A 22,283-nucleotide genomic window follows, 5' to 3' on the forward strand; every position below is an offset into this window, starting at 1 on the left:
GCAATCCAGGGCCCATACCTAACTGGGCTAGCCAAAAGAAGGTCCTCAGCCAGGATTGGGATCAACTTCCATCCCAAAGCTCTGCAGCGAATATAGACTGTAGGCTCTACAAGGCCACGTCTGTGCCCCCAAACTGAGTGCCCAGCACATACCTCAGAGCCTGGCACATAGTAGACACTCGGTGAATATCTGCAGAATGAACCTGAACTCTAGGAATTCACAGCCTGGTCAAGGAAATAGAAAATGAATAAACAAATAAACAGTTGGAAATTATTGTAATTGTTTTGAGGGAAAAGAATAGACTTCTCCAAGGGCAAACACTTTAGATGATACGGTCGGGGAGGGGGAGCTGAAGAAGTGGCATTGAAACTGAGATCTGAAAGATGAGAAGGGGCCAGCTTTGAAGCCAGTGGGGGACAGATATCTAGGAGATGCCTGGGGGGGACAGATATCTAGGAGATACGGTGGGGGGGGTGGTTGGGGACAGATATCTAGGAGATGCCCTTAAACTGGCCAGCTAGAAGTCATGCCGAGGAGGAAGTCTGCATGCCTATGTATCTAGAGTCTTGGAGGCTATTTATAGAAAAAAGGAGGGTCTACTGTTGATTCATGGTCAGTGTGTTCACCATGGGCCCCCCACACACACCGTTCCTCACATACTGAGCTTTGTTTTATAATGCCTTAGACCTAGTGCTATTGACTGTTCCAGAATCAAAGGCTCCAGTGTGTGCTGGCCAGGGAGAACAATTATTTGTTTATGCGTCTGACTCCTCCACCAGACTATGAGCTTCTTGAAGGCAGTGAACCCCATCTTATCCTCAGGACATGGCACGCTATATGGCGGTGTCAACAATTTTGTTGACTGATTGAGTGAATCGTAGCAGTTAATATTTATTGAGAGCTTTCTGTGTGCCGGGGAGCATAGCAAGCACCTCCCATGTACCATCTGATCCTCATGGTAACTCTGTAATGCAATTAGTATTATCATTGCCAATGTGCCACTGGAGAAACAAGGGCCTAGCAAGAGAAAGTGATGGATTTGGGATTCGAGCAGAAGCATTTTGACTCCAGAGCCCATACCATTCAGCCTAATTAAAGGGCTTCTGGTTGCCTTCAAGGAGCAGAGATTCTTGGGACACTCAAGGGAATGGGATTAACACATCACACACATGATCTCATTTAACACTTCTCCCAACAACCCTCATTGATAGGAGTTATTTTACTTGTTTTAGAGAGAGAAAATTGAGGCTCAAAAAGATTAAGTCACGGGGCGCCTGGGTGGCTCAGTCAGTTGAGTATCTGAGTCTTGGTTTCAGCTCAAATCACAATCTCTTGGTCGTGGGATTGAGCCCCGAGTTGAGCTCTGTGCTCAGTGTAAATCTTCAGATTCTCTCTCCCGCTCACTCTCTCTCTAATAAAAAAGATTTTATTTATTTATTTGAGAGAGAGAAAGTGAGCGAGAGAGAGAGAACTAGCAGGGTGAAGGGCAGAGGGAGAAGCAGACTCCCAGCTGAGCAGCGAGCCTGATGTGGGACTCGATCCTGGGACCCCGGGATCATGACCCGAGCTGAAGGCAGACGCTTAACCGACTGAGCCACCCAGGGGCCCTAAATAAAATCTTTTTTAAAAAATAAATTAAAAAAAAGATTAAGTCACTTAGCTAAGATAATAAAACGAATATGTAAATGGCGGCCTTATTTTCAGAGCCAAGGCTGTGTGAGTCTAGATCCCATCCTCTGTCCCCGTTCTGTGCTAAGTCCAGTCACTTGGTCACTGGGCAGGGATCTGCCACACTGACTGTGTTAGCGTCCTTTAAATGTTGTCCGGGCCTGTTGGGAGCCTGAGAGTCTATTCCTCAAAAAGGAAACGGAGTATAGAATGGGAAGCAGATAAGGGGAGAGCAGAGACTTTATCTTTTAAAAAAATCCTTTTAGAAAGTGGAGTTCCAATTCTTCTACCATAACATTTACCAGAAGTGTGCAGTTCACTGGTTTTACAACATTCACAAGGTTATGCAGCCATAGCTACTATTTTAATTCCAGAACCTTTTCATCACCCTGAAAAAAAGAATCCCTGTACTGATCTGCAGTCATTCCTTATTTCCTCAAACCCCCCCAGCTCTTGGAACTCACTAATCTACTTTGTCTCTGTGTGGATTGGCCTATTCTGAATATTTTATACAAATGGAATTATACAAGATGTGGTCTTTTGTGTCTGGCTTCTTTCACTTAACATTATGTTTTCAAGACATCCTCTGAAGCAAGTATCTGTCCTTCATTCCTTTTTACGGCAGAATACTATGCCATTATATGGGTCTAGCACATTTTGTTTATCCATCCATCAGCTGACGGACACTTGTGTTATTTCCACTTTGGGGTTATTATGAATAATGCTGCTATGATCATGTGTGCACAAGTGTTTGTATGAACATATGTTTTCAGTTCTCTTTGGTGTAAACTTAGCAGTGTAATTGCTAGGTCATATAGTAACTTTACACTTAACTTTTTGAGGAACTGCCAAATTGCTTTTCATGGTGGTTTATCTTTTATTAATAAATGTCTCAACTTGAAGTGTAAGATATATACAGAAAAGTACCCACATCATAAGCGTATAGCTTGAAGAATTATTACAAAGTGCACATGGCCATATAATCAGTACCCAGTCAGGAACTAGGAAGTTTCCAGTACTTAGTACATACCACCTCTAAAGGGTAGCCACTATCCTGACTTCTCTTGTGATTATTTTGACCTGTTTTGAGCTTCATATAAATGGAATTCTATGGTACATCCTCCTTTGTGCGTGACTTCTTTCCCTCAACAAAATGTTCACGAAGTTTATCCTTGTTATGGTGCCCAGCACTCTGTTAATTTTCATTTCCGGATAATAGTTCATTGTAAGATCATAGCACAATTTATTTATCCATTTGCATTGGATATATGCATAGAATTGGAAGGGTTGCTTCATAGTTATACACATGTTTAGATTTAGTAGATACGATACTGCCAAACAGTTTTCCAAAGGGACTGTGTCAGTTTGGCCTCATCCAAGAATCATCCAAGAGTTCTGGTTGCACCACATCCTTGGCAACACTTGCACCATCTGCCCCTTCCCTTTTGGCCATCATAGTAAATATGTAGCAGGGCCCTGTTGTGGTTTTAACTTCCCGAGTGACTAATGAGATTCTGTACTTCTTCATGTAATTGTAGGTCATTTAGATTTGACCAGGCCTTTTGTCCATTTTCTCTTGGGTGATTTGTCTTTTTCATATTGATTTTTAAGAATTTTTCATATATTCTCCATCTGTTCTGGAAACGAGTCCTTTGTTGGTTATGCGCGTTACGGGCATTTTCTCCCCATTCTGTAGCTTGCTGTTTTGCTCTTAGTGGTGTCTGTTGATGAGAAGAGAGGTTCCTAATTCTAGTGGAGTCCAATTTATCAGGCTTTTCCCCTGTGATTGTGTCCTGTTCAGTCTTTACGTACCTAAGGTCATGAAGATCAGGCCCTTATCACGAGTGGTATGTGTGTGTGTGTGTGTGTACATGGATGTGTATGGGGAGGCGGTGTATCACCCTACAGAGTAAGATTTCGTAGGGTAGACAGGACACTGTGTCACCCTATAGGGAGTAGAGAGCAAGCAGGGGATGGGGAGCAGGGAGCCCGTGAATGACGGCCACCATGGGCTGTGTTCCCAGCTGTCAAGCGTGTAATCTGGAGTGAAAGAGAATCCCTTTAGTGGTAGAGGTCCTACAGAGAATACTAGCAGATCCTCTAAATCACCTCTGTGCCCTGCAGACCCAGCTGACTGTCCTCTCTTCCCTCGAACAGGAAAAAAAAAAATGAAATTTGCACTCCTGAACATGCTCGTGGCACAGGGCAGGGATCCAGAACTTTCGGAGCCAGGTGCCTGCCCCATAGTTGTGATTTTTGTTGTTATTAAACCTTACGCTTTTTCTTTCTGATCTCTACCACACGGTTTCATCTCCATTTGGGAGGAGGATGGTGAGGTGGCTGAACTCCAGAGAGGTGCTTGACCATCGTTCAGACTGCTTGTCTCCCAAACAGGCTGGCCGGAGCCCCTCCCTGAGCCAGAGCTGACAGGAGCTGCTTGTTCTTGGAGCAGGAGTGAGAGCTGCTGCCGCAGTTTCTGAGGGGCTCCGAGGATTCCTCCCCCCCAGGAAACCACTCTGGTCCCCCAGCCCCTTTGCTGCTTGTTAGGCGCTCTCCAGACTAGAAAGCCCCGGTTTGTGCTGGGGCTGGGTGGGGCTTCGGGGACAGTGTAGGCTCGGCCCTGCAAAGGGGAGGGGTGGTTATGGAGCGAGCAAAGGGTCACAGCTTAGGCTGTACCATTTGCTTGTCACCTTGAGAAGTTCCACCTTGTCTAGCAAAACCCCCTTTCAGGGGCAGCCACCACAAAGGGCTCTTATGAGCGCAGCGGCCCCTTCCCCCCACCTCCACTTCCACTCCCTTTACCATTATTTTTCTTTTGGGGCAGAGCTGAGGGGCCTTCCTGCTATGACTTTGAGGGGCTGTACTTATTTTAAAAGGAGATTTTGAGTCTAGAGCCTCCCTGTACCAGAGACTCCTTTTGCTGATTTTCTAGTCCCATTGGAGGACCCTCCAGGGCTTGAGTAGGCTTTCCTTCTCTGGAGGGCCTTCCGTCTTTTCCCTCTCTCAGCCTCTTGGGCTCTTTGGGGATTTAAGAAGCAGGTGAGGGCTAGCTTCTAGTGCTAGGCCTCAGAATGGGGACCAGCAGCCTTCTTCTGGGGAAGTGGGAGGCGGGAGCAGAAGGGAGGAATGCCTGTCTCCCTGGGTGACTCTGAGAGGTAGTGTAACATAGCGGATCAAGGGTATGTTCTGGAGTTCGGGCTCCTGGGTCTTCTCCTTCAGCGTTCTGCCACTCTCTAGCTGTGGCCTTGGTTCGGTCACTTAACCTCCCTGAGCCTCTGTTTCTCATATATGAATTGAGAATGATCTTAGTGCCTGGCTGATAGGGCTACTGTGGAGATTAATTGAGATAATGCATTAAAATGCTTAGCTTAGTGCCTAATACACTGAAAGCATCCCAAAATGTTAATCTTACTGATATTATTCAGGCTGTCTCTTTGAAGATTTTTTTTTTAATTAGAGAGAGAGAGCATGAGCAGTGGGGAGAGGGAGAAGCAGACTCCCCGCCGAGCAGGGAGCCCTATGCGGGCCTCGATCCCAGGACCCTGGAATCATGACCTGAGCCAAAAGCAGACACTTGACCAACTGAGCCACCCAGGTGCCCCCAGGCTGTCCATTTGGACATCTCTTTCATAGTCTCTCTCCCGTCTCTCATCTCTTCTGACTGTACAGCTCAGGGAGCTAGCTGAGCCTCAAGAGGAACCAGAAAAATCTGAATAATATAAGTAGGACTGGACTTTATCTCAAAATGTTTTGAACTGTGCACATATCTTATCTCCATTGTATTTCCGGCACCATGAGAGAGAGAGAGAGGCAGCAAAACTACCCCATTAGAAGGGCAGGCTGCAAAGAGAGTCATTCAGCGGTTTGACTAGACTGCAGACCCACATGCCTGAATGTATGCATGTATGTGTGCCGCTGTTCCCCCGCCTTGTTTTAGCGTGGGGAGGGGCAAGGTGGACTGCAATGGATTTGCAGGCTCCCAAACACAAGATTAAGTTCAGGCCTGTCTGTGGTTTCTCCTTCTCAGAGCCCGGCTCGGGAGCTAGGGGCTGCAGGGAGACCAGCGCCAGGTCAGCGGCGGCGGCCAGAATGGTCAGGGTAGGCCTGGCATGACACAGACCCAAACAAAGCTAAGCCAGACCAAACACGGGAGCAACCTCAGCTGTCTGGTCTTCACGTGCCGTCTTCAAGGGCAGCGCGCCTTGTGCGCTTAGGGTACTGTGTGCTCTCCCAAATCAGCGAGATTTGCAATCAGCGGGCTGAGAGAATCCGAGGGGTATTCTATGAGGGAGCAGACAGAGGCTGGATCTTGCCTGAAACTCTGAGCCAGCTCATCCGAGCCAGCTGCTGTGGAAATTGAAGGGAGGGAGGAGGGAGAGGGAGCTGGTTGTCTCTGAAAAACCTGGACATCACCACCCTGTCTCTTTTCTGTGTCCTGGTAACGTGTTTTTTTTCTTCCCCTCTCAGAGTCTGAAGAAATGCAGAGATTAATCCCTTCAAAATACATTTGTCTGTTCACTGTGTGGATGACGGATATGCAGCTCGTGTTTTTCTGCTTTCCCAATAGCCTTTGTTGAGTGTGTATTGGTTTGGAAATGGCCCGGTGGAGCCTCTTGCACGAGGCTCATGTGGGGCCAGGAAGGGGCGGTGAGAAAGGGCCCCCAGCTGAAGCGTCCTCGGACAGGTGGGGCTAGGTGGAATACTTCTGCTGGAGTGTTTTGGGGAGCAAGGTGCTTGTGCTCCGTGTGCCTCTGGAGAGGTTAGCTTTGCTCTCCACTATGGCACCCACCCCGCCAGAAAGAGGGTGAGAGGGATGGAAGTGAGACCTGGACCTCGCGGGGAGGTCCTGAACTTTGGGAGAACAAAGAAGATCTTTGAGAAGCAACAGAGCAGTTTTGGGGGAGATAAGGAGACATCATCTATACCAAGCAGACAACAACCTTTGTATTATTGCGTGTGACCCTTCTAGCAATCTCTTGAAAATAGGTATGGATAGCTATCCTCATTTTTCTGAGGAGGAAGATAGCCACTGACTGGCAAAGCGAGGATTTAAAGCTAGAACCTGCTGGTACAGAAGCCACTCAGCCATGGTCCTCACCAGGGTCTGAGGAGGGGGCTCATGTGGAGATGGTGGACAGTGAAGGACCCACAGGTTACCAGCCAGGGTTTCCATGACCGTGGGGCCCTGCTCTGAACTTTGATTAGTCACTGAATTGTTGGAAGAGTGTATGCTTTGAGCGGGTAAGGGTTAATAACTGGGTCGGACCTGGTTTCTTTGCATGCACTACAGCATTAAGTCTTTTCTTGAGCCTCCTTGGCACTGGACCAGGGCCAGGTAAGAAAAGTGTCAGTGTGCCTCGCAGAGGAAAGGGACGGACATTTCTTGGGTACTTACTCTACTCTCTCGTTTAATCCTTTCATGAACCCTGACATAGAGATTATTAGTCTCAGCACCCCCTCCCCTGTCCATCTATCCATCCCTCCATCTCTCTCTCTCAAGAATCAGACCTTGACTGAGTAGAATAACTTGCCCAAAATGTTCCCACTAGCAAATAGACCTAAGGTACAAATCCAAGTCTTTGGGCTCTCAAGCCAGAACTTAAAGCTTATTTCTACTTCTCTTTTTTCTTCTAAGAATTTTTTTTCTAATCCCTGGATAATCTTGCTGCTTCCTCTTTGAGTGAGAAGCCACTTCCGGCTTTCTCTTTTTAAACTGTGATACTTCCCCTGGGCATTAGATTTCATCTTTCCTTCTCCTCTCACCCTTTTGCTACTAAAGCTGGGTCTGTGTTGTGGCCGTAGGGGTCATTTCAGGTTTTCTTTGGTCTAGGGATTTATTTTAGGTTTCTGGGTCATCCCCCTGTGACATCTACCTTCAGCCCTGGAGCGGAGTGATCTTTGACTCCTCTCGAATACTACACCCACTCCATCAGCAAATCCTGCTGGCCATACCTTCAGATACACCCAGAATCTGGTCACTTTGCGCCACCTCCCCTGCTGCCCCCCAGGCCCAGGCTCCCACCACCTTCCACCTGATCATCCTAGCAGCATTCTAGAAGATCTGCCCACTTCTCCTGTCCTTCAACACTCAAAGTGATGCTTTTACAATGTAAATCAGATCATTTCACTCCTCAATAAGCTCTAATGGTCCCCATCTTACAGAACAGAAGCTAACATACTACATTAACTCATGATTTCAAATAAACAGACAATTTGCACCAACCTGCCATGCTCGTCCTCTGATACAGGGTGACCATCTAATTGATCGTGCAAACTGGGACCTAATAAGAGAGAAAGGGACGTCTTTTAATAAACAGCAACAGGCGTGAGCCAGGGCTAGACCCAGGCAAACTGGGAATTTTGGTCCCTTGACCCAGCTAGCCACATGGATCATTCTCTCACTTCTGTTTGGGTCTTTTAAAAGCATTACCGTCTCAGCGAGGCCTTCTTTGGCCTCTGTTCAGAATTGTAACACATCCCCACCCCTCTCCCATAATGCCTGCACTGATTTATTTTTCTCCATGGTGCTGTCACCATCTGATAGAGTGTATGTTTTAATCAGCTATGTGTTTATTGTTGATCTTCCTCTCTAGATTGTAGACTTCAAGAGGGTAGGGGATTTTTTTTTATCTCTTGTTCAATCTGTTATATCCCCAGCATCTCAATCATCCTGAACACCATAGAGGGTCAGTAAATATTTGTTGGGTGAATGGATGGAGGGTGGAGAGGAGCACTGGGGAGGAGTTCTGTTTGTTAGAGTCTTTCCCTTTAGAATCCTCGTCCTAAACCATTTTTCTTGTTCTTCTCTATTTATTTTGGTAACTCTTTGGTAACGTGAGACTTTAGAAGAATTTTCCAGTGTGCTCTTAACCCTACGTGGAGCTAATGATGAAAATGTCCATGATTTCCTAAAGGGAGGCTTGAGCTCTCCAGGGCAGGGAGTTGGTGAGTGCTACCCACAGAGTTTACCAGGTTGCAGGAGGGAGGAGAGGAACTCCTACCCTCTGGAAGCTGTGTGTTGGGGGCCCTGCCCGGCTGGGTGTGCTACCAAGACAGCTGGGGGCCGCCCCAAAGACCTGCTCAAGGCTGATGCTGGGGAGTTCCGCTTTGCATGGTTCCTGTCTCTCTTTTGTCCCCTACACCTGTCTCCTGGGCCATGGGCTCATATTGAGTAGGGCGAGCAGTACGTCAGGGTCCAGCCTTTCCTTACTCAGAATTCTAAAGGTTTCCTCTCTGAAACAGCCTCAGGGAAAGGAGGGATGGAATTGGGGGGGTGGGTGGGAGAGTAGGGCTGGACATCTGACCTCTTCTTTTTTTTTTTTTTAAAGATTATTTATTTATTTGAGAGAGAGTGAGAGAGCACACAAGCAGGGGCAGAAGCAGAGGGAGAAGTAGTTTCCCAGATGAGCAGGGAGCCCGATGCAGGATGCATTCCCAGGACCCTGGGATCATGACCTGGGCTGAAGGCAGCCGCTTAACCAACTGAGCCACCCATGCGCTCCATCAACCTCTTATTTCTAATGGAAAGCAATAATTGGGATCTCTCCAGCAGATCCTGCTGGGGTCAGTGAGCAGGAGGGAGCCTTGGAATTTCTGGACCACTGGGAGTGAGTTTGAGACCTCATGGTGGTGATGGAAGTTACAGACACATCTCCACTAAAGAGGGGGAGTTTGGGCACTAGGAACAGAAATGGGCTGCAGTAGGAAAAGAAGGGGAAATAAAATGCCCTATAGGATTTCTTTTTTTTTTTTTTTTTTTAAGATTTATTTATTTGTCAGAGAGAGAGAGGGAGAGAGCACAAGCAGGGAGAGTGGCAGGCAGAGAGAGAGGGAGAAGCAGGCTCCCCGCTGAGGGACTCGATCCCAGGACCCTGGGATCATGACCTGAGCCGAAGGCAGACGCTTAACCCACAGCCACCCAGGCGTCCCTGCCCTATAGGATTTCTGTAGCTTTGGTTTTCCTAAAGCTCCTGATATGGCCAGATGGCAGGGCCCAAAGTCCCAGTGAACTGGAGATAGGAGAGAAATGTAGCTCTGTTTTGCCTACTGAAGAGTCACAGTCTAGCAGTTCAGTTAGTGAAGAGGTACGAAATGGAGCAGAAAGCCTATGAAGGCAAACCCAGAGGATGCTTCTGACCCCTCACCCTTGATTCAATAGTCATTCAGAGCCAAGCAAGCCTTGGCAAGCACGGGTGTAGTAGAGAAAGCCACTTTGTGAAACAAAAGGAAACTTCCAGGGGCATATCCTTAGTTTAGAACACCAAGCCCTTAGCAATCTGGCGGGTATGAACTTAGTCTTCTGGTCTTATTTCCCATGAGATACATCAACATATCCTGTCTTTTCACACTTTTGTGATTCAAATACTTCCCCACATTCGCAAGGCTGGCCTATGTCACCCCCATCCCCTCACCACCCCCAATCCTGCCCCAGGCTTTTTGCTGGATGGTCAGAATTCCTTCCTTTCTTCTTCTCCAGTTCTTATTACCCTTTGTTTCTAACTCTGTGATAGCGTAACACTTGGAAAAAACCTGAAATCTGCCTGCTCCTCCCACCTGAATATCAACTCCTTGAAGCAGGGACTCTGACTTATTTATCTTTGGCTGACTCAGCCCCGTTCTGAGGAGGGAAGGGTGCATCTCCTTCCCTCGCCCCAGTCCTCTAGTACCTAACACGTGGTAGAATCTCAGTAGCTTTTTGCTGCGTAGAATTGATTCTGGGTTAATCAGATGAACGCATTCCACAGTAGACCGACCTGTCTCTTCTTCCCCTCCCCACTCTGGGCAGTGAACCGCTTTGTGGCTGGTACACCTTGCTCCTGGTTCCTTCTTACTTATGGCAGGGGGCACTGCTGTTTGCTTTTCTTAGTCCTGACCCCGCTGTTCTCCCTTTGATCTCGGTGGCCTGCCCTAGCTCGCCCCTGCCATTGTCCTGCACAGGGAGCTAATGTTTCTCCTTCCCAAGCCCGGGCCTCTCCACCTCCTTTTCCCTGCTTATTGTGAGGATAATGCACATGGAATCAGTGACGATGGGAATGGCTGGACTAGGATTGAGGGATGGCCTCAGCCCCTGAGGGTTCCAGGTGGGGCCAGCTTTTCAGGTTGAACCTCCAGATTCTCTGCTCACTTCTCTCTTGTCACCTGAGGGAGTTTGTTCTTGAGCTGGATGGGAATTGAGGCAAGTGATCTGTGATGGGAGGCACAGATGGTTGTGATCCTGGGAAAGGCTGTATGGCCCTTGGGACTAAAATTCTGCTATTTAGAGAAGTAAATAGGGTGGTCATTATATGCGTCGGCCCTGAGGTCAGCCTGTCTGGATTCTAATCCTGCTCTGTTTACTAGTTGGAACCGCCTCAGTAAAATGGGGTCATACTAGTGCCAACCATGTTCATTCATTCATGGTTGGTTATAGAGCCCTACTTCAGTCCAAGTGCCAGGGAGACAGCAGGGAATAAGACAAAATGCATCAGTACATTTAAATTCTTAGAACCGTGTCTAGCATATAGGAAATATGCAGCAAATGTACCAATATTCTTTCTTTTGTCTTTTAAAAATTTTATTTATTTACGAGAGAGAGGGGGAGAAGCAGACTCTCTGATGAGCGGGGAGTCAGGACATGGGGCTCGATCCCAGGATCCTGAGATCCTGACCCGAACCAAAGGCAGACGCTTAACCGACTGAGCCGCCCAGGCAGCCTCCGATATTCTCTTTGTGGTACTTTTCTGAGAGTACTCAGGTGGGATAACTTTTGGCAACAACAGCAGGACCAGATCTCTTGGAGACAGGGAAGGATGGAGGAAGGTCCAAGATACTGGTTCTGTATTTGGACTTAGGCTCAGGACAGCACTGGCTTTATGGCCTTTCATTTTTGCCCCTTCACTGTGAGACTCAGTACAGGAGTTGGCTAAAGATTGCCCTAAAAAACGTAAGAGTCTGTCTGGTTCCATAGAAGGGGCAGGCGGGGCCGGAGGGCTCAGGGAGCTGGGACCACTGAGACTCTGCCCCACCCGTTTGTAGAGAGAGCGCAGGGCCTCGCAAGCCCTGTGTGCCGGAGCCTGAAAGAGGCCACGTTTTGTGAGCAATCTGAAGGGCGGCCCCGGAGACAGGAGAGGTGAGGAAGGAGAACAGCTGTTGGCCTCTCTGCTGTCAGGGCTGTCTGGCTGGAGAGCAGAGGACGTGTTTTTGGAGCACGTGGCTTGGGGAAGCTGAAATTAAGGAGAGTGAGGGGAGGTCAAGGTGTATGGCCTGAGAGTTTGCCTCCCCTTTTCAGTTTGCTCCTCAGGGCCCTTTCACTCCTGCGTGATTGCTGGCCAGAAGCCAAGTTCTGACTTTATTGGTGGTCTCCCGGGAAAGTGCAAGCCTGATAGAGACCTTACAGAGGTAGGGTTGCAGTACGAATGGATGCTGCATTTCCTGGGGATCAACACGTGTTTCAGATCCCACCATCCTCAGGGAGAGAGAGTCCTGACTGTGGTTCAGCGTTCTCTCTTCCATCCTTCTCTGGAAGGAGCAGAACCTCTCCTGCGTTCTCTCTTCCATCCTTCTCCCGCGGCGGGTTTTCAGAAATGAATGCCTTTTAGAGCACAGAGCAAGTGCCCTTGACGCGAGCTGTGGGTCCATCCAGGATTCTTGGGTGGGTGCCCTGTGAGCTGGTGGGATGGCTTCCCTCAGAGACCTGCTAGCTTGCCTGGGAACCATGACGATTTGCCTGCACAGGTGAAGGAACTCTGGGTCCTTTCCAAGATTGTGAAGTGCAGCCAGGTTCGGGACCCCGGGATATCATACGCCTTCGTCTCATTTTTACTGCACTTGCTTCCGCCGTCAGCCGTTAAGCCAAGTGCCTGAAACTTGAACTAGGCAGAGCATTTTCCTGTGGATATAAATCCACAGTTCATTCACAGCGAAGGAAACAGGTACATAGAGTGTGATGATAGCTGTATTTCTCAACTTTCTCCCCATCATCACCTTGCTCAGGAGCCTTTCTAAGACACTTTTTCCTAATCACTCCCCCTCAGGAAATTTTAATACCACAGATAGAGCAAAATTCTGTTTGTGTACTGTATGTAGATGTTTCATACTTTAAAAGAATAAGATTTTTTTCACCCCTCAAGAACCAGTTTTCTCCCCTCTTGGGGGAATGGTTGCCCCCATTTGTGGGTTCATGGATTGCAGTAAAGCAATGTAAAATGGCAGGGAAGCCTCCAAAGCTTTGCACACTTTAGTCCCCCCATCTCCTCCGACTGAACACCATAGCTCCATAATTTAGCCTTGTCTGTCAGTCTGTCATTCCCATTTTGCCTGTTCTCCCCTTTCCTGCATTTCATCCTTTTTCTCTCTCTAGTGTGGAACTTTAGGAGTGAATGTAAGTAAAACAGTGATCTGTACAGCTCAGGGACAATTTAGGAAAGATGATTTCCTAAAACAGCCCTCTCAGAGGTCATCCCTTTGGAAGAAAGAGCCTAGAGACTCTTCGGTGAATACCCCAGGGGTATTCATGGGAAAACATAATAGGTATTGGGGGAATTAAAGATAGACATTTGGAGTTGCCTATTAGAGAAGACCTCACGAGAGGTCTTTATACTGTTCCCAACAAGGTATGGATAGGGACGTCCTATGTTGAATCGAACTTCTCTATATAAATTCTTTTGGGGTTGATCCCACTTCTGCCAGTGGGATATCAAACTCCTTTTCTCTGGTGATAGAGTATAACCAATGACTGCATCTCCGCTCCCCTATAGAAACTACCAGAGGCATGCAGCGTAGGTGATGGAAGGCCCTTTGTCATGAATTTACAGAATCTGTATATGGCAGTCACCAGACAAGAGATCCAAGGGAGACAGAACCATCAGGGCACTGGTGAGTAGCTCCAAAGGTACTTGGTCTCCCTGGGGTTAGAGTTACGGTGTCGGGTTGTGCCAGCCAATATGGTAGCTCTCGCCTCTTGTGACTATTTAAATTAAATACAAATGAAACAAAATGAAAAATACCTCTCCTCATTTGCTGTAGCCACACTTGAACTGCTCGGTAGCCACACATGGCCGGCGGCTACCAAGTCGGACAGTGCAGATGCGGAACATTTCCGTCATTGCAGAAACTTCCACTGGAACTGGTCTAGGTGCTTAGAAGAATTAGTGAGAGGACCAGAAGAAAGACTCATCTCTCTACCTGTCTGTTGAGGAGTAGTTGGCTGTTTTGAGTCAAAGAAACTCCTCTCCTACCTAGTGAAAGTGGGGAATCTTCAGAGTAGAAACAGGGCTTTCCGAGAGTCAGCTGGAAGTTGGATTTACAGCTACTTCTGTCTGTTTATATATTAGTACTAAACCCTGGCCTTGATCAGAATGCTTGCTAAATGCTAATGCCTCCCTGGTAGGAAGGCATTTGTCACTGTCTTCCCTTGATCTTTCTGATTTCAGGAGATCCTCAGCCCTCAAGCAGTGCCTCCCCACAAGGGACCGAAAACCAACTTCTGAACCAGCCGGAAGAACCAGCACCATCCCTCCCAGTGCCCGAGAAAGAGCCCCCAGTGAGTCACACACCTGCAGCCCCCGAACCAGAGGTCCCTGGAGTTGTCACTTAGTGGAGGTGCTGCCTTAATATTGGAGGATATTTGTGACCAGGCCACCGGATGACGGATTTCTAGATAGGGGAGTCATGGTCTTTTGCATCTTCCCTGTACTAAGTGAAGGACCTTGACTCCTTTTCTTCCTTATCCCACTTCCAGTGATGGTCTGTGAGGTTGTTCCTTAGGGGAGAAGGGATGTACGCATGGCATGAAGTCTTGTGTCACATTCACTGCCTGGCAGAGACTTCAAAACACCTGTGTCAGCCCCTCATCCCCACCAGGGCCATGGGAGCAAGGAAGTTCCTCTCCTGACCTAAGTGGATCTGTTCAAACACCTCCATTAACTCGGGTTCCTTTTCATTCTAGGGTACTTCAGGCCCTATGCACAGACCTCAGCTGTCAAAGGTCAAGAGGAAGAAGCTAAGGGGGCTCTTCAGTTAACCTGTCCCTGTCCCGACTGCGGAGAATGGGCTTGGAGAATAGTTTCCTCGTGTCACCTTGAGAGGAGCTCCTGTAGCAACAGCATCTCCAGCACCGGGTTACATAGTCAGAGGCCCCACAGCAAGGCTGACGTAACAGAAATTCCCGCGGACAGGCGTGGGTACTGTTAACCCAGGGAATCTGGGCTCCCACCCGCTGGGCGTTGGCCTTCCCTAGCCGAGTGGAAGCCAGCTTCTGAGAATCCCATACCTTCCTCTCTTTTGTCGGAGGTTCCCCAGACCCAGGATCCTACCATGGACTTTAGGTGCAGAGGACAAGTCAGCAAAAAAGGCACAACGTGCTCAGGAAGCCTTGTCCACCTTTCTCAAGAGTCCCTAGCTCCTCAGAGACCCACTTCTCTCTTAAGCCCGGAATAAAAAGCACTCACACTCCCCTGCTTTCGAGATTGCTTATTCTGTGGAACATATAACCAACCTCTTTCACTTTACTGGGCCCCACCCATTGTTGTCTCTAGATGAAGTTTAGACCCTCGATCTGCTCCTTCAGATTCTTCTCATGCTTCTCTCGTTGTGGCCTGCGCTAAGCCTCCATTTGGGAACATTGGTCTAGAGAACTCTCTCCGTGGCGGGCACAGCACAGCACAGATCACTGCTGCTGTCCTCTGCCCAACGTCATGTAGGGTGTTTTTTTGTTTTGTGTTTTTTTGTCTGTTTCCAAGGCATAGACAACAGACTAAACCACAATCTGGGATTGAAATTATAAAGAGCTCCGAGCACAAGGGCTGAGGCAGTTTCCCATTGGAGTGGGAGAGAAAGGGATTTTATTCTCCCATCCTTCATGCTACTTCAGATAACATGGCAACTAGAAGAACTTGAAAAGGCAGGCCAGCAGGGAGCAGGAACGGCCACAGATTTCTCTGAGACAACAGAATTGGCCTTAGCAGGGAAAAAGACAAAGTTTGTATGAGATAGGCGGCATCTTCGTTAGAAAGTCAACTCTTCAGGCAGATCAGGCAAGATTTAGCAGACCAGGATTGGCAAAGTCCCTTGGCCTTTCCTGCTAGGTTGTCCTCAACAGGTAAGACCATCTGAAACATTACTTTGGAGAGACAGGAAGGAAAGTTGAACTCAGATGTTCCCTGGGAGCTGTCAGGTGGAGGAAGGAGTCGGGGCAGAACCCATGGAGGCCTCTCCTGGTTTATTTACTTACGATGGTCAAATGCCTCCTCATCCCCATGCCTTCTCTGTCTGGGACAGGTGTTTCTGTCCTTAGGTCAGGTCATGGGGAAGACGACAACCCAAGCGATAATAAAATAATAAGAAGAAGAACAGCACTAATAATAAGCAGCTAACAGTTACTGAGCAGTTAATATACACCAGGTGCTCTGATAAGTGCCTGACATTGAATCCTCTCAGCATCAGAGGAAGAAGATACTGTTCACCCGCTTGGAAATAGAGTCTTGAAGTGATTAAGTGACTTATCAAAGGTCACACAGCTAATAAGTAACAGCCAGCATTTAAACCCAGACTTCTGAGTTCTTAACTGCATTGGTGTATATATGACTGACAAACATTCTCCGGGAAGGGTGTTAGGCCTTCTTTCCTGTCTTGCGCTGGAACCATCCTTCTCCTGTGCACCTGCCTCCTTTCAGCAGGATCTTCTGGTTCCCACTGGCTCCTCACGGCAGAGCCTCTCAGGACTCCAGGACCCCCGTGCTTTCACCGACCAGCAGAGTCTGAGAGTTCCCCCAGGGCTCATTCCAAGTCACCACCAATAACTCTGCCTCCAGACTGCAGCACCCCAAGATGCGCCTTACCGTCCAGACTATCGTTGAAGTGAACTGAGGACTATGTAAAAACAATCTATCAGGTGGCTCACTTTCTTCCCTAGTTTCTTTTTGGCATAATTTAGACAGCCAGATTTCTGCATAGATGAGGTATGAGACCACATAAAAAATGGGAAGACTTCCCCAGCCAGCTGAGGGAGGAAATAAGCGTTCTTCACCCTGGATAATCCCTCTGTGCTAAAACCACGGTTTCAAGAGCATGCATTTTTTTCTAATTTTTAATTTTTTTTTAAGTAGGCTCCACACCCAGCGTGGAGCCCAATGAGGGGCTTATACTCAACAACCCCGAGATCAAGAGTCGGATGCTCAACTGACCGAGCCACCCAAGTGCCCCAAGAGCATGCATTTTTAATCAGAGGGGGCTCGGGTTTGTGAATCCCCTAAAATTGTGAGTAAAATTCTAAGAGCATAACATTTTCGTGTTCTCAAAAGAATGCGTGACTTTTTTTAAAATTAGGTTAAGTAAGAACATGCCTAGTGATCTCCCGGCCACCGCCCCCATTACCCCAAAGGTTACTGCCTCTGTGGGGATTTGCCTAAACACATCCTTAGAGAAACATTGCTCCCGGAGGCTCTGCCTTGGGTGGGTATTCTTGCCCCTCAGAGCTACGGGTGGTGGTTGAGAATCCTGGGCCAACTCCAGGGAAATCCCTGCCTCGACAAATTGGCCTAGCCAGGCTGTATTCCAGCCCTGCCCCCTGGCTTGGGCCCCTCCCCGAGGCCCCCAGCCTGGCCCAACCCCCACCCCACATGCACATAAAAGGGTCGAATTCTCGTGGCTGCTCCATAAATTTTATTCCGTAAATATTAGTTTTCCCTGTGTTTAATAAAGCAGTGGCCCACCTCCCCGCCTACCCGCCCGCTCCCCGGGGCCGGGGCTGGGGCCAGGGCTGGCTGGTGGGAGAAGGGACTCTTTCAATTGCTTTGGAGTATTTTTAGAAAAAAAAATAATATAAGGTGGTTTACACGAGCAAGCCAGCAAACCAGGAGCAGGACTAGGGACCTCGAGGAAGTTCGTGCAGCCGCTTGACCTAAAAATAGGGAAATAGCGCCACCTAGGCTGCAAGGCCTACTTGGCCTTGCTGCGGGGCTCCCCTGCCCCCACAGTCAGCTGGGACAGGCAAGCTCTCGGCTGGAAGAGAAATCTTCATCCCTTAGCACTCCAGCTGGGCAGCACCTCCTTCAGTCAGGCCTGACTGAGGGCTTTACCAGGAGCCTTGAGGGCAGCGCCCCAGCTGCCCCCTTGGAAAAAATCCCACCAGGGTCATTCTCCACTCTGTCATGGGTCAGCCGGTCTCCCAGATCAAGGAGTGTTTCCAAAGGCTAGAAAAGTTATTGAGAAGGGAAAGAGGAGCTTCTGGTCTCCATCTTCCCATTGAACCCGGAGGAGCTCACCCTGGAATTTCTAGAGTGTAAGGTAACAAAGAGAGAGACCAGTGCTCCTATGCTCCGGGCCAGGAAAGAATCTGTCCGTATCAGACCAACGTCCTTCCCCCAGGTCTGATGCACTTCACCTACAGGGAGCACTTGGGGGAAGGAGAGATGGTCAAGTCTCCTGAATACTCAGCCCTTACTGCTGCTTAATTTTATCTGGTGGTACATTTGAACTCGCGTTTCTTGCCTTCCTATTCATTGAAACCTCCCATTTTTCCCCAGCCCTTATCCCCGCTCCTCGCCCTGGTCTGCTGGGAGATGAGCAGGAGCCTCACGTGTCAGCCTCTGACTGGCGACGGCAGGAGGAGGGGCGATGGAAAAGGCCACAACTTAGTCTTGTTCTGGATGTTGTCACCAGGGGCGTCTCCTTCTCTCCACAATTATTCTGTCCCTCATGTTCTCCTATTTACAAAACTAGAAAGATTTGCTCCCAAGAGTATAGGGGAACCTAAAATCCTCTTAATAACCCATCCTCATGGGGGCGCCTGGGTGGCTCAGATGGTTAAGCATCTGCCTTCGGCTCAGGTCATGATCCCAGGGTCCTGGGATCGAGTCCCACATCGGGCTCCAGGCTCAGCGGGGAGCCTGCTTCTCCCTCTGACCCTCTCCCCTCTCATGCTGTTTCTCTCTCGCGCGCTCTCTAAAAAAGAAATAATATCTTTAAAAAAAAAAATAACCCATCCTCATGATGTAATCGGCTCTTTGTCTGTTCTGCCTACCCCCTCATTATTTGGGCTATTGATGTCACCTGTGTTGTATACCTATTTCCTGTGTGCCTCTTGTTTTCATCCTTTCATACTCTCAAGGAGTAAAATATTCTTTGAGAATAGAGTCCGTTTTAACCCTAACTCAGAAAATATCACCATGGTGGTATTATACTACCAAATGGGTTTTTATAAGATCAGGATGTGTTCTTTTCTCTTTTCTCTTCTCTTCTTTTCTTGTAATCTCTACCCCAAACATGGGGCTCGAACTCACAACCCCAAGATCAAGAGTTGCATGCTCTACCAACTGAGCTAACCAAGTGCCCCAGGATGTATGCTTTCCTAAGCTCTGCCCTGAAGTATTTTCTAATTCTAGTTTTCCTGAAGAAGAAACTGTTCAAAAGGAGTAGTGACCTACTACAGGAAACCTCCGGCCTCGGAGCCTACAGCTCTGGGTTCCTAGTCCCTGTTCCTGGCATCAGTAAATACGAGGGCTCACCGAATTCCAATGGGTTATGCTGGGCACTCAGTTACAGAGAAGAATGTCGGAAGGGAAGAGAGCCCCACTTTGGAGGGAGACTTTTCCTGAACTGCCATGACCTTCTGGAAACAGCTACTGGTTATTCTTGTGGACTCTTTATTGCTCTATTCCTACCCTCCCCCCACCATGTTCTGTCGGACAGGGTGTCAGAAGATCCCACCCTGAGGGGAAACATCCAGACAGGGAGAGTCTGAGTTAGCTTCTGTGTGTGCATGTATGTGATGCAGAGGGACCTAGGGGATCCCTTGCTCCTTGAGCTGGAAGCCCAGCTATCCTCTGTCTTTCGTCCCAGACCCTTGGAGGAATACTTTTCCATCTCCCAAGACTTTGCTTTATGGTGGTCCTCAACTCTGGGGTCTCATTTCTTTACCCTGGCTCGCATGAAGTCATTAGGTGGCACCAAAGCATTCCAGCAATGGCTTCTTTGCTCTTCCAAGCTGTTAAGTCCTACCTGCACTCGGTCTCTCTCTCCTGGAGCCCAGCAGGTTCTGCTGTGCCCTCTACACTCCTGGACCCTTTGAATGAGTGCTAGCCTCTCGACACCTAACTCTCATGGGTTCCTGAGAGTCTGGGCCAGCTTAGGGGAACCCGGAAGAGGCCTTGGAAGGACTCCAGGGTGTGGGGAGCACACAGCCATTGACTCACCTGGGAAGATTGTGCCAGGATTACCTGTCCTGCTGGGCCAAGGGCCAGGAGTTAAAGGAGCATGCGGTGCCACACTCTTCCTCCCCTCACTTTGGGGCCCAAAACAGAAGCAGGGCTAGAATTGGGGAGTAGGGCTTGGGGGCTGCTGGGAGTCCCTTCTGAAATCTGGGTGTTATATTTACTTTTTCATATTGGCAGCTGGAAGGGGAAGCCCATCCCAGCTCGGCATTGTTGTCTAACATGGTTAATCAGATCCTATAATCCTGCTGTGGAAATATTGGGCCTCACTCAAAACAATAGAGACCAAGAATATTGTGGTTAAACTTCAACCAACTGCCTCCCTGGCCTGTTTGCCTAACCCCTACCCCCCTCTCCCGGGCCAGAGTCCTCCTCGCTTTATGGACCCCTGATAGGATCGACAGCCGGTCAGAAATCGGTGACAGGAGAAGGGAGAATGGAGTAGGGGAAGGGTAATCCTCTTGACTAGCACTCCATCCTGCTTTCCCCCTCCCACCCTAGGCCTTGAAGGGTAAGCAGGGTGGTGCACTGGGTTGGAGCTGGGGGTGGGGAGGCGGGGGAAACCCTGTAGGGTCTGGGTGTGTGGTCAGGGGTCAAGAACAGTACTTCCGGGGGTCCTGGGTGGTAAAGAGATCCTTTATTCAAGACAAAAAACCCTGCTACAACATGAGGAGGAAAGCCTTCCAGTTTCATTTATGACCACTGCCTGGCCCTGCCCCCGGGGCACACCGCCGTACCAGTGGGTCCTATGTCACATATGGGAGGAACAGGAAGGCCCTGGCTGGGGGGAGAGGAATTGCCAACAAGGATTTTTCTTTCATTAGTAACCTGATAGGACAACAATGTAGAGTCATACTCTGATGATGCACGGAGGTGACCCTGATGCCCCAACTGGAGTGGTTTTCTGCTGGTGGTAATGTCCATTATGTTGCTCTCTTTAGTAAATACCAATTCAATGTGGCAGATAATTTACATGATTAGAAGAGGAGGACAGAGGGACTAGAAGGACTGTACAGTGCCACTTGGAATCAAAAGGAGATGCAGGGTCTGGATTGTGCTAAAGGGAAAATTAACACAGCGATATGTTCAGCCAAAGGCAGAGGACATTCCTCCTGCAGACACTAGGGCACCTGGCTTGAGATGTGGCCAACTTTGAGTTTGTACTCAGCTGTCACGCATCCAGGAGACACTGGGCACAAGTTGCAGCCACTCTGCTTTTGGAGGTGTCACCAGCCAGTGAGCTGAAATACAGTGAGGCCCGGGGCCAGCACCTTGGACTATTGAATGGTCAAAGTGTAGGTGCATTTTTAGGATTTGGAGAATGAAAATAGCAGAAGTGTGCCAAATGAAACTATATTTGATCAGTTCATATAGGGTGCGAATGGAACACCAGGAGGGAGCATTTGATGTTTCTCAACTAGGGAGCTATGTGGTAATTCAGGGACCGGCATGGCTCCTGTGGGTCATTCACCAAAGCCATTTTAAAGCAGGGACTGGTTTAAAACTGGCAGAAAGACATCTGGAAAATAGTTCTTGGGAGTGAGAATCTACGACATAAGTATGCTCCTGGATAGGAATCTTGAAACCACCCTAATGGCCATCATCAGATGGAATTGAAGCAGGTACGAAACTGGTATCAAGATGATCTAAAGATGATGGAAAACATTTCAACAGTTAAGTAAGTTGGAGAACTAGTGGAAAGAATTCAGTGGGAAGAAAGATTCCCCAGTGGAAGCTCCAGAGGATGCGCCGTATTTCTGACCTGGAAGGGGAATGTAAGAAGCCAGGCTGGTTGGTTAAACCTTGTGTTGTACGGTACGTAGACTAGGTCTGTGAATGGGAAAGTCTAACGGCAGTTCCAAATCATCACAAAGGAATTCAAAGAAAGGCACAGGTTTGTAGGAAATATGTCGGGAATGAAATAGAAAAACCCATATTCAACAAGAAACAGGCACAATTAAACATATTAATTCAAATCCTGTATATATTGAGTGCTTACTCACCAGCATCCCCACCAACCAGGGGCATTATGCTACTTGCTGTCTGGCCACAAAGACGTATCTCCTGTTTTCAAGAAGCCTGCAATCCAAAGATGATAGTGAAGGGATAGATTTTTTCAACTGTATAAAGTAGAAAGTGAGAGCCATGCCTATGTCTGTTTTTTAAAAAATTTTAAAAGAATCATTTCTACACATACTGTTTTATTACCTGCTTTTATTTTTACTTGACTATGTTGTGTCCATATTGACATGTCAAACATAAATCTCTTTAAAGGGTTAATTATCGTCAGTATGAGCGTTATAAAAAACTTAAAAATCATACTCATGATCAGCAAGCAGAAAGCCAAGCTTACTCCATTTTCCCCCCAGCTTCATCCTCAATCACACTGGTCTCCTTGCTATTTCTTTGATATGCAAGCACGTAAGG

The 22,283-nt window shown here is 48.2% G+C and overlaps 1 protein-coding gene across 3 annotated transcripts in view; it reads left to right on the forward strand.

Moving 5' to 3' along the window:
• Positions 1-15,099, forward strand: part of LOC102730878 (non-homologous end-joining factor 1) — a 77,271-nt gene extending 62,172 nt beyond the window's left edge. For 2 of the 3 annotated variants that reach the window (XM_081813580.1, XM_081813581.1), the window contains exons 6-8: positions 13,404-13,521; positions 14,079-14,188; positions 14,594-15,099. In XM_081813580.1, the coding sequence (XP_081669706.1) occupies positions 13,404-13,521; positions 14,079-14,188; positions 14,594-14,668 (303 nt within the window). In that variant the 3' untranslated portion in view covers positions 14,669-15,099. The remainder of the gene's footprint in view (positions 1-13,403; positions 13,522-14,078; positions 14,189-14,593) is intronic. The other variant, XM_081813582.1, reaches the window with a different exon arrangement.
• Positions 15,100-22,283: the final 7,184 nt, after the last annotated feature.

Source organism: Leptonychotes weddellii, chromosome 3 (assembly GCF_054177405.1).
Source record: "Leptonychotes weddellii isolate Sample4059 chromosome 3, ASM5417740v2, whole genome shotgun sequence".
NCBI lineage: Eukaryota > Metazoa > Chordata > Mammalia > Carnivora > Phocidae > Leptonychotes > Leptonychotes weddellii.